The 21640-nt window shown below is 37.8% G+C and overlaps 1 protein-coding gene across 1 annotated transcript; it reads left to right on the forward strand.

Annotated features, from left to right (window-relative positions):
• Positions 1 to 843: 843 nt before the first annotated feature.
• LOC105568342 (putative fatty acyl-CoA reductase CG5065) lies at positions 844 to 21635 on the forward strand. Its single transcript, XM_012023942.1, has 9 exons — positions 844 to 1104; positions 15898 to 16210; positions 16806 to 17054; positions 17333 to 17478; positions 17567 to 17676; positions 18033 to 18228; positions 18816 to 19067; positions 19386 to 19643; positions 20272 to 21635. Exons 2-9 carry the CDS (start codon positions 15917 to 15919, stop codon positions 20378 to 20380), a joined length of 1614 nt encoding a protein of 537 aa, XP_011879332.1. The 5' UTR covers positions 844 to 1104; positions 15898 to 15916; the 3' UTR covers positions 20381 to 21635.
• The last annotated feature ends 5 nt before the right edge of the window (positions 21636 to 21640 follow it).

The raw sequence follows: 21640 nt of genomic DNA on the forward strand, positions 1-21640 counted from the left end.
CTGGAATGACTGGAATAGCGAGAAGAAGACGCCACTATTTTTATTCCTTGTGGTATTGTTACCGATTATTTAATAGTGGTGAATTATCAAGTAACTTAGTCCGATACAAATTTTAAACTTGTATCCGCGAAAAAAGCTTTACATTTCGGGAAAACTAACTTTGAGGGAGAGGTGGTGCGCGCGCGCACACATACACACATGTGAATAATTCATACACTAATAATTTCTTCTTAATCTTTTAGTAGCAGTTTATTATTTATGTTTTGAACAAACCTGATGAGAGACAAAAATGATGAATTCAATGTAATTACTAGGGTTTATAAAAGAAACTGAATTCGTAATTGTCATTTACATTTTTTCACGTGCGCGATAGAAATTAATCTCTACTGACAAATTTTCGGCTAGCATATAAAATTATTCTCGCAAATTTTACAGATATTATTATGAAACAAGTTAGCCATTGGAACACGATCGATGTTACAATGCGACGATAGAAGCTTCCGCATTCCGATTTTACTTCTGTTGTTCCGAACGACGAATATTACAGCTGATTAACAACTAATAATTGAACCTGCCCCGCGCGGCTTCTGCGCCTTTGCGCGTCCTTCGTAGGGCGCCGTGGAGGCCTTTATCCCGGCGAGGAAGGTATCCGCGAGGAAGAAAAAGAACCCGAAGAATGCGCGCATCTTCTACTATTCTTATTTTCTTACGTTATAAACGCTGACGCAGGTGGTAGCCATCAGGAGGAGGAAGACGAGCGCAGGGTAGGGTATGGTGGCCGCTGAAGAAGGGGTACAAAGGCGGAGGTGGGAAAAGTGGGACCGCGGCTCAACAGGAGTGACAAAATGTGGGCCGTTTTACTCGAGAAAAGTCGCTGAGGCAGAAAAGAGGATCGATAGATCCACGCGGGCGAGGAGAAAGTTATTACATACGTACCTACCGGTATTCACGTCCGCCTGATCAACTGTCTATTTGCCTGAGCACCTGCCAGTGCGCTCGCTCGTCTTGGCTGCCTGCCCGCTCGTCTACCCTGCCCCGCTGTCATCGACGCCGCGAGCCGAACGCGGATTCCTTTTCTCGATCATCTCTCAACCATTCAATAAGGTCAGTGGAAGATTAACATCGCTGATCGATATGCGAGACACGTTCGATGCGCGAGCATCATCTGTCTCGTGGCGAATCCGCGCTTTATTTCTTTAGCCGTAGCTCAGTTTATCGCGTTACCTCGGTCGAGTCGTTCTCCAGTCGACTCCGGTTCGCCACTTCCCTACTTTCGCGACGGTACAAGGCGTAAGTGGTTGAAGCGTTTGTCTGGGTAATAGCGTAAGTTGACAGAAACGCACCCCCTTTAAAGGACACAATTAGATCTCGTCTTCTCGCTCGAGCCCGACAGATTTTAGAATATGAAACTATGAAAGTTACATCTCGCAAAAATAGAATCTTGCGTTAAATATACAGTATTTTACCCCTTAAAGTTGATCTTTCCCGTTTAATTATTAAACATTGTGATCTAAATTTCATGCGATTAAATTTCCTTTGTGCTCAGGTTCAATACGTATATTTTGGACTTGACATTAATTAATTCGCGTCAGTAAAAATGCATTAAGCGTCTTCGGTAAAATTCAACAGAAATCCATCGGACTATTTCGAGTAAACCTCACAAGTCGGGGAAAAAGTATGAACGGGAATTCGAGGTGTTGCAGCATATTCTTCTGGAACCAATTGCAAAATATGCCGTTTCTCCTTTCAAAAACAGGAGTTAAAGTATTTACCGTTAAATCGTATGACCATTCCACTTATTTGTCGTAGTTTTTGTATTTGATTTCTCTCCTTTACGAGCGTTTGCGCCCGGTGTCCACTTTCCTCTCTCGTTGCTCTTTGTCTTCCTTTTCCTGCGCTATGTTATCCAATTATTTTTTTACAATATATTAAATGCAGACATTATAGAATTGGCAAGCGTCGCTGCGACAGTTTATACGTTTAGTTTATGAAACATCGGCTAATTGCGAGAGGAATGTGCATTATCCACTGATAAACAGTTCGATTGTCGCCCGAACGGTTGGGAAATCTTTTTGGTTTCGTAACTTCCTCGGACATACAAATGTATTCGTCAACTTTGGCGAATGCAATTTAGCACACTTAACGTTTCGATAGCCATCCCCGCTCGCACGACTTTAATCATAAGTGCGACGTGCGGGAGTTCGTAATAACCGTATCTCATCGTCGCGATATCGATAAGGATCGTTCGTACAGAGTCACGCCCGGCGAGTTTTGGCATCTTCCGCAATTTTCTCGCTCATATCCCTGGAATTTTGCCGACACGTAGCTTTAGTCACGTATCCCAGCCTCTTCGTTTTCCCCATGTGTGAGTAGTCTCTTTTTGTTCGGTGCGCCATTTGACAATGGTTACTTACCGCATAGCGGAGAACCACCTGTGGCGGTCCCGGTTCGCTCTAATAGAGCGGCTTAATGAGTTGCTGAAACTCTAGGGTAGCAAAGCGTAATAATTACAAGCAGTAACACGATATTTCACACGCTGATTTTATACGTATGATTTTATCTGTTGAAATTAATTAGCTCTTAATTTAATGTTACGTTTACTCTTACCATTATTTAAATTCGCGATTATAAAAGAAAGTTCCCATTGATAGAATTATTTTCTGTTGTTGGCTAAAAATTCGAAAATTATCCAGGCAAGTTTTTCAATATCTCTGAAGCAATAGCTGGAAGCAGAGGAAATTAATTAAATCCAAATTGTCTCAATTTAAAGTTGGAGCAAAAGGGCTGGTCAACGTTTCAGAAGATTATATACTCTGGGAAATGCAGGATTTTTATTCGTGCGTGTGTTTTATGGTTAAGGCTTTCTTATGTAAGAATTTGGATCACTGTTCGTGCCTACTTTCAGTCGTTGCTTCAGAGATATCAGAAAATTTTATCTAATTAAGAAAGTTGTATTTCAAGTAGGGGTGTTTCAGTATTATATATGCAGTTGTTACGAAGTTTGGGGAAATAATAAAATCCGTACCGCTTTCGCTCATTCATTATCTTCTAATTGCTCTCATTTAGTAACTTTTTGAACACAATGTTGCCATAAAAACATTACATAGTCTAGCACGTGTGGGCAAATTGTATATAGATAGTTACAGAATAAATTGCCTTTAAAGCAAAACTTAACGGTAAAACCACAGCAGAAATAAAATTAAAATTATCTTATAAACAAAGGGGATTTATTAGGAAAATTAATATTAACTGAGACACGAATATTAATACGTCTCGATCGCTACTGCAGCTACACACAGTTACGGACTTTAAATTCCATATATTTTTTCCCTTCTGTTTAAAATCGAATAAGAGCATTAGACACAACATTAAATAACGTATGCAATTAATAGCTCGCCCTATAATAGAAATCGTCTCCAGAGTAACAGCAAAAATATCGCGACTCGTCCCTTGTGTGCTTACAATTAAATGTTTAAAACTTAAAGTTCTAGCTATGATCAAGTTTCAGTTAAGGTTTCAACACTTTAAACAGTAATACACAGCGCGAATGTCGAAGGTCATTTATAATAAGTTACTTCGCATTTTATTCGAGACCATGACATTTCTTGTGGACTTATTTGCCTGGTTTCTTTTTTTAGCAAAAATATCTCTTTTAATAAAAACTTTGTCGCAGTTTCTCGTTTGCTCAGCAAAGTATTGTGTTTCTTTTTTGCCAAAATAAATTCCATTATGTGTGCATTCGAGTTACTTGAATAATATAAACATTATATACTTAAATTTTTGGAAATGATAAGTCGCCAGTGATAGAAACATACAATCAATAATTAAAACGACCTAGGCTGGCAAAAAGTAGACTTTGCCAGCCTAGGTCGTTTTAATTATTGATTGTATGTTATATATTTAATATTATTAAAATATATGTATATTTCTTGTATTGATTGTTAAAACACCTGCAGTTTGCAAACTACTTTTCGATAAATCTAATTCTATAATCACTCGATAATTCTATAAATATTAAATAATTCCGCCTTTCATCTTCGACGTTATTTCGATAAAAGCAATTTTCTTGGTTTCGTTTCTGCGTATAAGGAATCACATGCATTAAATATAAGACATACATACATACGTAAGGAAACGATTGCGTTGCTTCTAGTGGTGCTTAAATGCGATCCACATAATCGTCTAGCTAATTGTATATGTCTCTTGCATTATTTATAAGGTTTACCTAAATTCTTGTTATCTGCAAAATTCAATTAACTCACAATCAAGCACGAGTCCATATAACTGTAAATGTAAATATAAAATTAAGCAATAGTAATAATAATATAATAATAAACTTTATTGAGTTCCCCTTAGGGTTACAATCTAATTTAAGCAATAATATGAAGGGTGTATATTTATTAGTAAATTCAGGAATATTAGAAATTGCTAACTCGCAAGGCACAATGGATTTTTTTCGATAGTTAAAACCCTTGATAGATGGCGATTATGTCAAACTTATAACGATTATCGAATTTACTGCAAGTGATAGCGAAACTTTGCACATCTTTAAACGGTCGAATCCCGACGTGACATAGAAAATCTAATCCGATGATAGCGTCTACTTTGGGAGACACGTTCGACGTATTTGCGATGTCTCTTTCTCTTCTTTCTTCGCACTGACCACGACGAGAAATCGGTTAGCTTCACGATTTACATAAGAGGATACTCAAGACGGTTGCGTTGCTCCTAGTGTTGCTCCAAGTGATTGCTATTCATCGTTGTTATGCTAATTGCGCTATATGAAACGTTACGAGTTCGATTTCTTCCAATTGTCAGGCCAACGGTAATCGCTGATAACGAATTCTGAACCGTGCAGAGACGAAAATTCCACCTGTCGTGAAACTTTGGCAAAGACTATTTACAGCGCTCTTTACAACTGCAACGAAATACGCTGTTTAGAAATATATTTTTTGTATAGTTGATTACTCGTATGTTAAAACCTTGTCCTGTTATGCCCGATATTTGCAGTAGTTATGGAAAATTTATGATCTATAAAAGAACGGTGTGGTCTGTTTTACTTTCGTAGTTTTGCAATATGCAAATTTTTTCGCAAGCTTACCAGCATTTAAATTTGGACCTTCGAATATATCAGATAAATTATCAGAAATCAAGCAGAAATCAAGCAACTACATATAAATAATTAACAATTTTAATGAAGCTACCATCAATAAAATATTATTTAAAACTGTTAATAGATAACTTTAAAATGAATCGATAGCGGGATTTAATGGTGTCTTCTCGAAAGATTTTGAGCGGATAATTAGGTTAAAGTACAACCCTACAGTAAACTGAAGTAACCATTAAAATGATTTGCATTAAGATCTTCTAAATTCAATTCTTATTTTATTAAAAGAAATAAATTAAAAACGTATTTGTTGAATTAATTAACGCGACTATATACGCGAGCCATGAAAGTAAACCGATTATATTGTACAATAAGTTCTAAAATACACATATCCACTTGTGAACCAATCACAAGATACAAAGCTTCCTCCTACGATTCAGTTTGGACTAACTATATAACTGTCCCAGACCTCTGTGAAACAACGTAAAATTTTCAAAATAATTAATTGTATATTCCTTGAATTGTGCGTATTGTCAATTTTTACACGTCAGCGTTTCGAGTCCTCCATGAATGTTGCAAAAATAAACATACGATGTTTAAGCAGGTAACACGCAATAATTTTTCGCTCGGTTGCACTTTCACGTACTTTCCCGGCGTCCTAAATGCACACATGGTTTTGTTCCATGCAAACGTCATTAAGCGAAGCCCGAATCATTCGTGCCGCGCGGCGAAACGAAGTGTATCTGTGGCAGTAGTACAAGAAGAAAAATAGGTCGTACCGTTAGGGAATCAACGAACATTCACAGCATCCGTACCGTTATGCCAGTGGCGAGACTGATGAAACTCATTGATTGCCCGACTGACCGGTTCTCACGGACAATTGGAATGTAACTTCTCCAACTTCTTTCTGAGAAATCGAGAAACTTCGTCTCCTACTGCTAGAAATTTAATTTAATTATTTTTTTAGTTACTTTCGAAAAACGTTCAGACTTCCGTACGTATCGTCCGCTTGATAATGAAATTAATTAATTTAACGCACAGCGTATTCGGCTTCGAAGGATTTCAATACCGATTTAGTTTTTCAATAGTTTTATTGATTTACACACCAATTATAACTTGCCTTACATTACCCTCCATCTCATTGTTAATAATCTTTGTTAATCCCGAATAGAATAATTATAAAGTAATAATTTTTAGATTTGCACAGAAATTATTTAGAAAAAAAGGTTGTCTGTCAACAAACGCGTTTCTGTAAGTAAGATTGATGTAACTCGTTGTGCATCATTTTCTCATATTGATATTTGATTTACATTAATTTATGTCGGCGAGTAATTCAATGCAAGTTAGAGTCGAAGTTTTGTACGAATCGTCGTTTTAAATTTGCACGAATTCGCAGAGTAGATCGAAAAAATGTTACAGAGCTGCAGAGATTTATGCACGGATGTAACACCGAATGCGGAACTGTTGATTTTTCTTGATAATCGTGACGGATTGTGGTCATTAATAAATCATTTAACAAAATTGACGAGACAAGCCAAGGGCTTTCAACATCCAATCACGATTACGTAGTAACGTTGCTGCCATCAGTTACAATGGTAAAGATGCTGTTTAGAGCTCGTTAAATAATTACTGAAAATTCTTCCGCGAGTGATACTGGTTGAAGATAAATGATAATTGCAAATAATACCGTAATTGCCGTACGTAATTGAGACGTAAGGCTTGAAGACAGAAATAACACATGTATGCTTAACAATATCGAAGTTACAGTTATCTAATTTACGATTCTAATTTTTTTTTCTTCACTATGTTGCGTTTAATCTCGAGACTTGAAAGCAACAGGACCGATTAGACTAACTTGATCTTCCTGAAGATACGTATATTCTTTATTGCATATTCATAGAACTATATACTTCATTATTCTTAAGCGATTCTCAATTCATTCTATTTAACGATAATAACATGATGGTTTTTTTATGAACGCGCATCTCCTCGTTAAATCAAGACATGCAGAGTGTATTATCACGGAAAAAACAATGTAGCTGCTGTAGCTAAAACTTAGCAAAATAGGGACAGCTAATATTTTAGTTGTGATAGCTCAATATTTTGCTACTGTGCCTATTGTATTAGGTGCGGCAGCAAACGGTTTGCTGTCGTAGCAAAATATTGAGCTATCACAACTAAAAATATTTATAGCTGTCCCTATTTTGCTAAGTTTTAGCTACAGCAGCTACATTGTTCTTTCCGTGTATCGTGTGCATTTTTATGATTTCCTTTTGGGGAAAATTCAAGAATGATTCGCAATTCCCAGGTACGCGGGATCACTTCTAATAATTTAAAAAAGAATCGAGCATTTTTAACGTAATAAAAAGAAGATCGCGTGCAAAGGCGAGCAGGCTCGTTTCCTCCGCAGAACCTTGAAAGTGTCATTCGGGACCGCCCGCGTGCGCGCGTACCTGCTGTTCCCGTTCCGGAAGCAACTTCTGCAACCGTCCCGTGAGGACGCGGCCGCGAAGTAAAGATTTGCGGCTCCTTGAGACGGAGCGATTAAGCGATATCGCTGCATGCAAAAGTTAACGGCGCGCGGGACGTCTCGCGACGTACGCCGCGTACAAAGTTACGTGAGCGTAATAACGCGCTGCGTGTTGTGCAAGTGGAATCTTTCTTGTGCGTTTGCGTAATGTTGCGCCGCGCCGCCACCACCGTGTCGAGTCTTCCGCGTTGGCTCGTAATGAGCTCGACGCCTAACTCGTATTGGAATAGTCGCCCCGACGCGGAAGCGCGGCCCCGCTCGAGGTGCGCGCCCGGTGTACGCGAGAGCCGATCGAATTTTTCGAGAGGTATTTTAAAAAAAAGAAGAAGAAGAAGACGAAGAGGCGAGCGCGGAACGAGGGTAAACCCCGGGATGATTTCCTCCTTCCTCGTCACTCGGGTTCAATACACCCGAGGCGTTGCACCATACAAATACATATTCGGGGTTACTCTCACGCGTGTGACCTCCTTCCTCACTTGGAAAGTGAGCTGTTCGACCGATCGACGAGAGGACGATGGAACCTCGTCATCGCCGCCACGAATCTCGGACACGAGAAATAGCACGTCGGTTGAAATTGTCTTGAAGATTTAAAAAAAAACCTTAATATTTGCGACGGCTAATTTACGCGCAGTTATGCCTTCTTTCTCGGATGAGTTTGTATGTCACGAGTCTAGCAATCGACTCAGCCATCTCGGCTTGACGGCCGTCTCTTTTACACATATATCTGTACTCCGACCCTTTTCCAATTTTTCTGATTTTTCTTCAGTCAAACCTATACGCGATGAACAAAATCATCCGTTCGAGAAAATTGCATATTCTCTCACAGCGATAGGAGAATAAATTTTATTTGTGGCGATAGCGGAATTAAATCGCTAAGAAATTATTGCACGTCAAATTCTGATAAGTTAGAAACGTTAAGTGAAACTTCTTCATTTCAGTTTCATGATGCAAACTGTTAATACCGAAGCTTAATCGTTGCTCCAGAAGAGCGACACCAAAGATGAGACAAATATAAAGGCACAATGTAATTTTCAAAATACCTTATGCATTAGCTCGTGCTATGCATTGCCATCGGAATTATTATATGCCAATTTTTATACATATGTCGATTTCAAGGCTGTGTTATTAACGCAATATTAGGTTAAGTGGAAAAACACGAAGCGTTTTCGCAAATAATTAACGCCAGTTCCTCTTTGACGAAGGATTACGCATCGAAAAACATGCATTAGCGCGGCTGTTGATAGAAGCTGGTTGCTTAGAGCTATTGTTAATATTGGAAATAAAAAGTTTCTCGAGTCTCCATATTATGTACGTACCACGTGACGCTAGTAGGAAATTTTATCGTTCGCCGAAGCTTTCAGTAATCCTTTTTATGTAAAATTGTAATAATCTTGTAAAAAAAAGTTTCAAGTTAATACTCTGCTGAAGTAAAATCGTCGTGGTGATTAAGCAGTACAAGTATTTTCGCGGTAATCAAACCGGACGTGATTCTTAGCTTGACGTTTAATACCTGTAATTTGTGAAAACGGCAGTTCTGAAGCACTTCATAAAAATGAGATTTTATATATGGCTCTACTCTAATTAGTTCGTCTGTATTATTTAATGAAAGCCTGTTTGTGAGGATAGGCTGAATTTCCTTATCCGGATTCCCGGAGTCCGATTGCCGTTGCTAGGCCGGAGAAAGTAAGGAGCTGCGTATATCCGGCGAAATTGTCCGCGCCCAAGATCTTTCCTCTTTCTGATGTAACACAACAGGTTGCACGTTTATATACATAACTCAGAGTGTATGGACCATTGCAAAATATTGGCGTCTCTTGTATTATTACCGCTCAAAAGAACATCTTACCGACGTAAGCAGATTTCTAGGTGTCGTAACAGAAATTTGTCGCTATTCCTTGTATCCCCTAGGAAATTGTCTGCAGCCTCCAGAATTTATAGCAGCAGCAATCCAGTACCTTCTGAAAAGTTTGGGTTTCGTTGCTGAATTAATATCGCCACAACGTCAGGGTTTTCTTGACCATACCTGGCATTTTTAATAATACAGAAAAATTATTGCGAAAGATATTACCTCAGCCAGGGTTTGAATCTGGACCTCTCTACACTCTAGGCGGGCGTCTCATATCATACGACCACAGAGGCATATGACAATATTTGTCGCTAAACAGTCCACGCTGTTCAAACCCCGGCTGAGGTAATATTTTTTACAATTATGTTACAATTATTATTGTTAATTATCGCTGGCGACATCGAAGAATTCTTATTAGTTAATATCACTACATTGGATAAAAATGATCACGCCACATTGGATTTCGTACCACAGCTAGAACAATCTTCGTAATACAACTGTTAATTATAACTGCAAGATCGGCGCACAATATTTACAAAGTATTTACAAAATACGTTTATTAAACTGTCGAAAAGTCTCGGAAAAAATGTATTGTATCAAGAACGAATTCTGGATTTGAGATTGTCAAAGAACCAACGGCGTTCCGCGGCCGTGTGCGAACAGCCACAATCACGGCTCACCCCCCGTCCAAGTTCAACCACGCTCAACGTTGCTCAACTTTGTTGATCGGATAGCGGCGATCCTCTAGCGTTTCCTCCTTACTTGTTTGTATATAACACAACTTTGTATTGTTTAAGAAATATCACACGGCACGGACACGACGTGTAATATTTCTTAAACATTATCGAGATCTAAGAACCTCCCACAAGCTCTGCGATAAGGCCTGTGTCTATGTTAGATATGAGAGTCGTATATTTATTTATCTCTTGCTAAACTTTTCTATATACCACAATCAAACTTTATATTATAGTGGATGGATGCCACAAAAAGACTTTCTTCCTAACTTTCACTGCAGTTCAGATATAAATCCCGCCTCTGTTATTTAAATTGATTAAGTGCAAAATATATACTGCGATTTCGCAGCATTAGTTATTTATTTATATATTTATTTATTTATTTATTCCAGCTATATTTTGCACCTAGAAAATTTTTACTGCGGTTGCAAGAATTTTAATTTGTGTTGCAAATTCCGCATATAAGCATATTTGCTTGACGATAAGGGAAAGATAAATAAAATTAAACGGATCGTCTATTTCTTGCATGTTTAAAATAATTAAGACTAATTACTGTCTAGTACATGGATAGGCAAGTAAAAATTGCCAAGGATGGGATTTTGTTTGACAAAAATTACATTCCAACACGTCTTCGTATTTCTTATTTTAGCACTTCTGACCGCTCTTCAATTTCAGAAATCGAAGCAACTTAATCGATCACTGTCATGATACAGTTAAGATGATTTAGGAAAGCTGACGGCTGATAACTTTATAATATCTACATTTTGTTTTTCTCACAATGTAAACGGAGAAAGATTTTTGAAGAAGAATTTGCCTCTCAATTATACACAGTGAGCAAGAAGATTTCTAATTTCCAGAGTCCCGTAGTACGCCTCTGCGCGTGTCGCCTGTCGCTTGAGCTTTCTTTTCATTTCGTCATTACACCCATACAACCTGACACGTTGAAGACGGCCGTCCATTCAACCTCTTATTCCGTAGGAAAGAAACACCGAAGTTCACGATCGACTTTCACCCGGTCGTGTTTCTGGTATGCGTACGACTCGCCCTCCATCCCCCCCCCTCTCTCTCTCTCTCTCTCTCTCTCTTTCTCCCCCTCTCTCCCTCCCCCCTCCCGTTGAATTTGCCTTGCTCATTGCAATTAAGTTAATAAAATTGGTCAACATTGCTTTTATCAGCGAGCTCAAGAATCGATCAAGGATTGAAACCGGTTTTTTCGCTAAATTTGACTGTTTGAGAATTTAGGTGGACGCCGCGGGATATGTATCCGAAAGTATATTCGCAGGTGTTACATGAATGTTCGCGAAACAAAAGTGAAATACGCTTGAGTAAAAGTGCGAAGTAAAAGTAAAAGCGGTCGTTTTGAAATGAGAGTCCGTAGCGACGGCATTTAAATAAAATTTCTGCAAAGTATCGGTTAACGTTGTCACATTCAAATGTTCAATCGTAGGGCGTATAGAAATTAGAAGAAAGTCCTCTATTACAAGATATTAGGCTTCTGATACAAGGTAGCAGGTTTTCAACGTAAAAATTTAATCGCAAATCTCTATTCACAGCGATTACACGGTCGAACAATGGATTTTCCACTTAAACAGATTTCACTCCGAGGGCAATACATTAACGATGAAGCCGATGATGCCTATTAGTTCAGCTTATTAATTTAGCAGAAAGTCTGCTATCTCATATTAGGAGCTTATATCATAATAGGGGACTTCCTGTACATATAAATGTCTATTCAATTCGCGTATTTCATTGTTCGCGACGTTCTTTCACGACGTTCTTTACCATTTGTCATTTATGCAAATACCTCAAGCATTGTAAATCTTAAGCAGAAGGCCTCTTTATTGGAGAAGCTTGATTTGATTAAAGGATATGAATAGAAGAAAAACTTCTTTTATCGGCCATACGATAATAAATACCGTTCGCAACATTTGAACTTTAGCGTATCGTCTTGTGCGAAACATCTGGGGCTCGATTCTTGAATTCATTCGAAGGAGAAACGTATACAAAAATTCGGCCCCGACAGGAAAATTGAAGGTCGATTGGTTAAAGGCCATGCGAGTAGCCAGTCTACCTTTCTGCAAGAGCACATATTTCGTATACGTTTCCCCTTCGAATGACTTCAAGAATCGAGCCCCTGATCTCGTCGGAGTCACGCGAGTTTCAATTAAACTCGAAATGAAAATTTAATGAAATTTTGAATTCGCTTTGACGCAACTGTTCTGGTCCCCGTTAAAGTCGGCGAGATCTTTCATCGTTCGTGATAAAAGATGAACATTTTAAGAAGTATGATGATATTTTTCAAGGAGTATGGCAAAAGAAGCGAATGTACGAAAACGAATGATAAACGTCGCGTTGGAAGTTTCATTGATATTGAATAACTTTAAATCAATACAGCAATTTCTAGTGCCACTATTATATAATTGCCGTCATTCTTTTACAAAATGAAATAATTTACGACGCGGAACGAACGTAATAGGCCTCGTGAAATTACGTTTCTCTCCTCGGTGCTATTATTCTGCAGCCGAGCATATATTTTTTTTTATGGCGGGAGCTCTCGCTTTTAACCGCGATACTACAATACATATGTATTAGAATGAGAAATCACGCTTGACTAATCGCATAAGTATTGAGCTGGGTTATATTACGTGCGAAAATGTATACCCTCCGCCGCAAACGCTTATACAATATTGGACTTGATCTGAAATTCATGGAAAGTGATTATTTTTTACGAAGTCCGTGGGGCCCGAGAGGAAAAAGACGAGTGTCGGCATTTCGTGGAAGAATTTCAGGTGTCCGAGGAAGAGAATGCGACGATTTAAATCCATGAAACACGACGGAAATGCCTCGTTATTCCTTTCATGAAACAATTTTTTTCCTAACTATGCGGCGATATATATTCGAGCGATCGTGGTCGCCTCGGTTATGCATTATTCAGGGAGGAGTAAACGTGGCCGATAAATCGCGAAAACAAAAGCCCGAGAAACGGACGGAAGGATCCGACCAGAGATTAACGATAATGGAGTGCAATGATTTTACCCATCCGGTTTTGTTCGGAAAAAGCATAGGTGGTCTAGTCTGGCGTCGCCTCGCGCGACAGGTGGCTGCGCGACACCTTTTGTCCGAACAAATCGCAATGGGGGGGGGGGGGAAGAGAAATTTCCTCGCGTCCCACGCAAACAAATCCTGCGTTAACGTTTCACGCGGTAACAAACATCGCCGTTCGTTTTACGCTAATCACGGATGACTCGGTGCAGCCTCGCATGCATGGTTACGGCTTAACCGACTTTGCATGCACTCCAGTACGTATCGGAAGGGGCTCTTGAAAACGCGACTCGGCAAACATCGCTTTCCGACGGAATGTACATACGCGCGTGTGTATTGTCGTTGACGAGAACCGCGAGGCTTGTTCAAACGTTACGTATGGGATAGGATCCGCTTCGTGGAATCGCCGTCCTTCGTCGGGAGGATATTTGCTTTTTCATTTCTCACGGAGATATTTGGAAGACTTACGGCATCTTCCTAACGGGCTGCTTCTCACCGCGCGGGGGTGTGTACGACGACACTGCTATTTCTTCACTGCGAAAACACAGCTCGGTAATGTTTGTTCTTTCCACGCCGAGCGAAGTGTGCTTTTTGGATAATAGCATATAAATATCCATATAGAAGCATCGATGGGTCGTTGCGTAACAATTACACAGCGAGACAATAAGAGACTTTCAGCAAAACTCGTTAAATCCCCCCCACCCCAAACAAAGTTAAATGGACATCGCGCAACCAATATGCCCGCGTCCGACATCTTCGCGAGTATCTCATGAGTATGTTTTTGTTGCTTTGCTGCAGCATCAAGGAGACAGAAATTTTTATTTCAAAACGGACGTCTCAAGGCTGAAAACAAGTCCGAGTGCATTCCAAAGTATGTATTTTCCCTCCAATGAATAAGGTTCTTCGTGCGTACGTACGTGCACACGCAAACGCTGCTGGATTTGGATGTTTTACCAAAGACAATGCGGAATACCACGCGATCGGAACCGCAAAGATCAAAGGGACCGACAGAGAGAGAGAGAGAGAGAGAGAGAGAGAGAGAGAGAGAGAGAGAGAGAGAGAGAGAGTGGACCTGCTATAGATAAAACCAGATATGATAAATTTGTAGACAAGTTTCATATGTGACGCATAATACACTTTTTGCATGGATAATTTTAAAAGGTGCGTCTCTTGTAACTGCACCTTCATAATCTCGAAGTTAAAATTTTCGTTAGGCGCAAGATTGCAAATTAAAATAGAAAATTCTCACATATTTGGAAATATAAAAAAATATCTTATGTTCCGGTTGTTTGCATATTTTTAATATGAAGAAAGTAATAAAAGACTTTTTGCTGTTGACAAATATAACCAGATACGATAAATTTGTAAACACGTCTTTTTAAATAATCTTTGCAAAAAGTGTATTATGCGTCGCATATTAGACGTGTTTACAAATTTATCGTATCTGGTTATATTCGTCAACAGCAAAAAGTCTTTTATTACTTTCTTCATATTTATCATACGGATATGTTAAATGATCGCACTAATACTCTGTTAATATTTTAACACAAAATACATGCAAATCTCAAAATGATTGGAAATAAATTTTGTGTAAAATTAACATATTTTTAATGACAAAATGAATTTACAAAAATGTTATTTTTACATTTTACAGATGTAAGTCAAAATAATAAGTCAAATGACTGCTCGAAATCCCTCTCATTTATGTTATACAGAATAAAATCAACATTTTATTCTGTAAACTTTGACAGATAAATCTTGTTACTAAAAAAATAGAACATATGTATTGTGTAAGATTAAAAAATAAGTACACATTGTGTTGTTTTAACATTTCTTTTCAAGTACCTTAATAAATTTACATTTGAGGCCAATTAACACAAGAGCAATATGTTAAATTAACACATGAATGTGGGAAACGTTTAACACAAAAATTTTAACCGGCACTGTCTTTAACAAGAAAACACAAATTTTCCAACTGTGTGCAAATTAAAATAAAAAATTCTCGCACATTCGGAAATATAAAAAATATCTTATTTTCCTGTAACAATACATGCATATTTTTAATATGAAACAAGTAGTAAAGGGCTTTTAACTGTTATAACCGATGAATACGCAGCTTATTATTTTAATTTTTAATCTCGCGTACAATATTTTATTTTCGGAACAAATACTTTGAGAAAGAAAAATTAACGTGTCTTTTTAATCTCTTCCTTGGAATCGTGACCGTGTGTGTTTGGTAAAGAACGAATCGCTGCATCCATCTTTTGCGATATCGTCTAACAAATATTTTGTCCTTGGGGCAAATATTTTGACTAAAAAAATAAAGGCTGAAAATTCTCCACCTGAAAATACGTGGTTTTCCACGTTAATGAAATCGCAATTGCGATCTCCGTCCATCACGTATCATCTGTCACATGGACGATGTTGACATTCGCAAATTCGCCTCGTCCACGTACAGGAGATAATGAGCGTGGCGAGACGCGACGGAAATCGGCTAATCGAAACGAGACGGCTCACGGAAAAGGAAGCGTCACTTTTAAATTCGACGCGACGGCTCGTAACGCGCTAAACCGCGAATACGAATTGGATATAAAGTGAATCGTGCCGATAGAAAGAGACGTGGGCTCTTTCCTTGCAGGTGCAGACCCATAGAAGAGATGGTGGAGGTGCTTTTGGATCGAATCGACGGCCAGGAGGTGACCGTCGTCGAGTCAGACTGTATACCAGAATCACCGGCGGAGAATTCACCGGTCAACGAGAAGCTCTCGCCGATCCAAGAGTTTTATAATGGCCAGAGTATTTTTATCACCGGCGGCACTGGTTTCATGGGCAAGTTGCTTATCGAAAAGCTCCTCAGGACGTGCCCCGGAGTTACGTCGATCTACCTGCTGGTACGTCCGAAAAAGGGCAAGGACGTGCACCAACGCACCGAAGAGATCTTCGACGATGCGGTGAGTCTTTAGAAACGAGTGGCTCTGGCCCTTGAAATATTTGGACAATTTATTGATAATTTCACTTGAAATTGTCTAAGGGTCGGTTCTTACAATCTCTTGGCAAGTTAACTAATAGTTAAAGCATATATACGTCATTGTGTTTCCTTTAAATCAGACAAAGATAGATATATAATTTAACTATTAGTTAGCTTACCAAGCGGTTGGAAAAACCGGCCCTAAGTTTTGCCTTGACAAGCGGATTAATAATTTCTATGATTCCAACCCGATAATCGAAATATAATAGCTGGAGGTAACAGATCATACACTTCCATTGTCCGCTTCACGCATGCTACTTGAATTTTGACGTACAATACGTGCGTCATCAATAGACACCAAATACTTTGGCGTCGGCGTTTCATTTACCTTCTCGAGGAGCATCTCTCAGTAACTAACTGTTTTATTTAATTTAATTAATTATCTCTGTGGATCTTCGTTCCTTTACTTATTCTTTCTTTAATTTCTTTATTATTATGTTAAATTTATATTAACGAGATAGTAAAGAATAGATTTCTTAATTTAATTATGGATAAACTTATTATTCCAATTTGCGCAGGTATTTACAAAGCTTCGAGATGAACAGCCCAAGTTTCGACATCAGATAGTCGCTATAGCAGGAGACTGCAGTCAACCGAATCTCGGAATATCCTCGCAAGATCGGGCCACTCTCATCCGGGAAGTGTCGATCGTTTTCCACGTCGCGGCTACGGTCAGATTCGACGAGAAGCTGAAGCTAGCAGTGCCCATTAACGTCAGAAGTACAAGGGACGTTATAAATCTCTGCAAGGAGCTCACGAACCTGAAGGTATTATGAGGTCCATATGTTCGTGAAAAAAAAGCCACGTACAGAAAATATTTTACACTCCATCATTTATCGTGTTCTTGCAACAGTAGTTTGACGTCTTGCGAGTGTAGCTTGGCATCACATATAATGCACAATGATAATACAATCATCAAATATTACGACCTATAATTGCGGCATTCTTGAGTACGCGATGTTATCGACCCGAAAAAAATCGTACAAATTCGATGAGTTTTTGATGAGTCAACTTAACCGACATTATCTTATGCAATTCTTTGTAGTCTTTTATACATGTGTCTACTGCATATGCAAATTGTCCACAAAGTTTAATCGAGGAGAAGTTTTATGACCCGCCAATGGACTCTGACAAATTAATTGCGTTGATCGAGTGCATAGAAGATAAGCTGGCTGAAGATATAACTCCGCAGTACGTAAAATCCTTTTTCGCTTCAGTTCTTTTAGTTCACGATAGATGGAACGCAGAAAAAGAAGATTTTATTGTTTACTCTTTACAGATTATTAGGAAAATGGCCCAATACTTATACCTTCACGAAAGCAGTTGCCGAGAACGTGATCAGAAAGCAAGCCGGCGACTTGCCAGTTGGCATTTTTCGTCCTGCCATTGGTATAACATTATCACATTTATTCATAATAATAATTTAAAATTTGACAAGACAATTTAAAGAAGACAAGAAATAAACATTATTATATTGGTATTATAGTATTTTATTAAGCAAAGTATAAGTCAAGTTTTAATAAGAGCTTTTAAGAAATTCTGACAAATCTCTTTATACAATAGAAAGAAAAACACTTTAAGGAATAATTAAATGATTATAACACAGACAATTATAATAGTATGATTTGTAATTATAAGTTCAATAATTAATTTCAATTATAATAATAGTAACGCATGTGCAATTAGTATAGTAAATTTAACTGAAAACTGCAGGTTTCGTAATGAATTTCTTATTTGATTTTTAGTGATTTCAACCTATAAGGAACCAATGCGGGGCTGGATCGACAATCTGTACGGTCCGACAGGAGTTGCAGCCGGCGCAGGAACTGGATTGCTGCGATCCATCCATTGCGACGGCTCAGTACATGCAAACGTGGTACCTGCCGACTTAACAGTTAACGCTCTAATCGCAAGTGCATGGGACGTAACAAATGAACAAAGGTGCTCACCATTTATCTTCTTCTGGCATCGAGTGTAATTTGATATCGCATAGTGCAGATAATGACGACACATGACACTATCGACCTGAAAACATTCACACAAGTTTACCATACAGTTTTCTACACTGTAAGCCTCTCTATAAATTCACACACAAATTTATTTTAAAGCCCTCGGATAATGTCCAGTTCACTATATTTTATAGGATAAAAGTATATTTAAAATGTGATCTGTTTAACGCTGCAAAAAAGCAGGGAGAAGCGACTTCTTCGGTCAAGCTGAATCTTGACATCCTAATAATAATGTTTTTGTTTACAAGTTTAGATTTTTTCAACTCAACCAACTGTGCGTAAATTATTTATCTTAAAATACAGTTTTTTGTTTGAACAGTGGTCCACATATTTTAAATTAATTGATCAAGTTAATTTATGATGCTAATAATTTTTTAATTACTATAAAGAATTTGCGAGATACTTAAAAGAAAGAAACTTGAATTTGAATACAACTTAAAGACTTCTAAATATTTACATGTTGTATATGTGCGTTTATTTCCATGAGCAAGCAAGTATAAACAAAATGTATCTTTTCAGATCGAACAACAAATCGCATAGCGATATTCCAATTTATAATTACGTGTCTACGGATAATCCGATAACTTATGATGAACTGAAGGAAATGTCATCGGCTTATGGTCTTGACATTCCCTCCACCAGGGCCGTTTGGTACTATAGCTTCAGAAACAATAAGCACAGGCTAGTCCATCTCTTTTTCGTATATTTCTGGCACTTGCTTCCAGCTTTACTGGTTGACACCGCGACCGTCTGCATAGGAAGACAACCGAGGTAATAATAAAAGAATTAACATAAAAATCAGAGAGAAAGAGAGAAGATAAATTTTCTGCGTATCAAAAAAGTAATTTTTTTAAAGAGAAAAGTTATGCAAATTAATAACATTATTAAAAAACAAATTTATTAATATATGATGTCCAATGTAACATCTAAAATATGTGACGAAATAGTCGTTTAAAATAAATAATTTAAGTACACAACTTGAAATAACTTTGAGAGATTCAGAATAATCGTAAACGACCAAATTGTTTTCCGCTTTTTTTTATTTAATATTTGTGCGGATCGCTATTTAATATAAATTGTTTATTGAAGGTTACTTAAGGTTTACAAGAAGATACACAAATTTATGGATGTGTTGAACTACTTTGCCACGCAAGAATGGAAGTTTACTAATGACCGACTACATGCGCTGATGGCAAAGCTCACGTTCAAAGATCGTGAAAAGTTTTACTGCGACATACGTGATGTCGAATGGAATTCTTACTTCGAAACATATATTAGTGGAATAAGGGTATATCTCATTAAGGATCCCTTAGATACCTTGCCGCAGGCACGCGTCAAATGGCAAAGGTAAGGAACTTTCTAATCTTCGGAAAATAGTTTTAGTTCTATAAAATCGTACACCTCTTAAACTGTTCCTTGTCTTCGAACAAAATTTATAATAGTTTAGAAGTTATTAGTTAAAATATTTACAATAACTTAGGGTCTTCGATGTATTATATTTCATAAGAGTACAATTTTCTATAGGTACTAGAAAAAGGAGAAAGGAAGTGAGAGAAATAAAGGTTTTTTTTAATTATAAAACGACACGTGAAATAATAACGTTCTTGTTACAGTTTGTACTGCATTAAGATGTTCTTTTAAATTATTTCTTATCTTAAAAGAAAACTTAAAATTGTTTAAAATTTTTATCATGATGCATTTTTGCGACGAATGAGGGTCTCCGACGCATTATGTTTCATAAGAGTACAATTTTCTGACACAGTATAGATATTAGAAAAAATACAGTAACATTTTAAGCCTCGTAAGTATAATATCTTATGAGAGACTGCAAATATTATTGTATATGTGTACAAGCAACGAAAGTAATTTTATACACGTATATTAGATTCGTGTTAAAACTATCGTACATCTATTATATAATTTTATTGTTGTTTATTTACGAAAACAATAAAATAAAAAACAACTTGTATTGCAGATTATACTGGAGCCATCAAGCGCTGAAACTCATACTGGCCTACATCGCCATGAGGCTCTCCTGGACAGCTATATCTACTATGCTCGATCTTTTTTATTCGACAGTATGATAGGAGTAATAGGTGTTGATGAAGCCCGAAATCCAAGATGAATTTAGAATTTAGAATTCATCCAAGATGAATGCGTCTTGAAGATTACGGGGGCTGAACGGTGGAGGGCGATATCTTGTGTTTATAAGAAAGAAGCGCGACGGGACTCTTACAATTAGAGAAACCTGATACTTTCGTCAAAAATGTACGGAAGAATCAGCGGAGAGTCATGCCGTAATCCTGTGTGTACACAATGGGCTATCACGAAACGGAAATATAATGCATGAGCAACACGAAATGTGATAAGGGTACCTAGATGAGAAACGATTCGTCGAATCGACATCGACACTGTCGAACTCGACGTTGATTCGACATGAATTTGACACCGATTGACGAGTCATTTCTCGCTGGGTAGAGTAGAATAGCAGCAATTCGATCGTATTCTCTGACTTCGACGATCTTCGCGCAGATAAGTTGTACGTAAGGATCATGCGTTACCTTGCGTACAAAGCAGATTTTCTAGATGTTATCTGAAAGAAGAGAGTTAAAAATTTCGACCTTGTTTCGTGCAAACATGTCAGTTAATTAATTTTCGACATTAACTGTAAGACACGGCGATACAGAATTATACGTAAGTACACTGAAAAAAAAATTCGCTACCGTGGCTAATCATGGTTTGCTAAAAATATTTTGTTGCCGTAGCTATAGATTTCTAAACCGCGGCAAACTGTTTGCTACTGCACCTAATACAATAGGCACAGTAACCAAATATTTAGCTATCACAGCTAAACATTAGCTATTCATATTTTACAACGGAAGTTTAGTTGCCACGTACAGTTTTCAGCTACGGCAGCTACATTTTTCTTGCCGTATAGAATGCTTCAAATTCAACAAATGTGCAATGTGTAAATAAAAAAATGAGCATAATATAGATACCGTTCTGGTTCGTGGGAGCGTCGCCTCAAGTCATGGACCATGCTTGAGTCTAATTCGTTATTCTGGCCGAATGAGTTAACAACTACGTTGTACGTGGTTAATATTTTAAATAAGCTTGTCGTAAGTTCGAGAGAGTTCGTTACTTCCTATCGTAGTGAGGATTGAGTAGTATTTGAAAGTATCAACGTTTTAAAGTAACGACAATTCGTACGTTAATAGAGAAAGGATATGCTATTCCTGTGTAGAAAAAGTGGGTACTTTTCTCAAGCATCCTCTATCCTGATAAACTGGTAAATATTGTACGTAACGTGTTACAAATAAAAATTACAGTTAACAGAAATGTTG

This window comes from Vollenhovia emeryi, unplaced genomic scaffold (genome assembly GCF_000949405.1).
Source record: "Vollenhovia emeryi isolate VEMERY1.0 unplaced genomic scaffold, V.emery_V1.0 DF939130.1, whole genome shotgun sequence".
NCBI lineage: Eukaryota > Metazoa > Arthropoda > Insecta > Hymenoptera > Formicidae > Vollenhovia > Vollenhovia emeryi.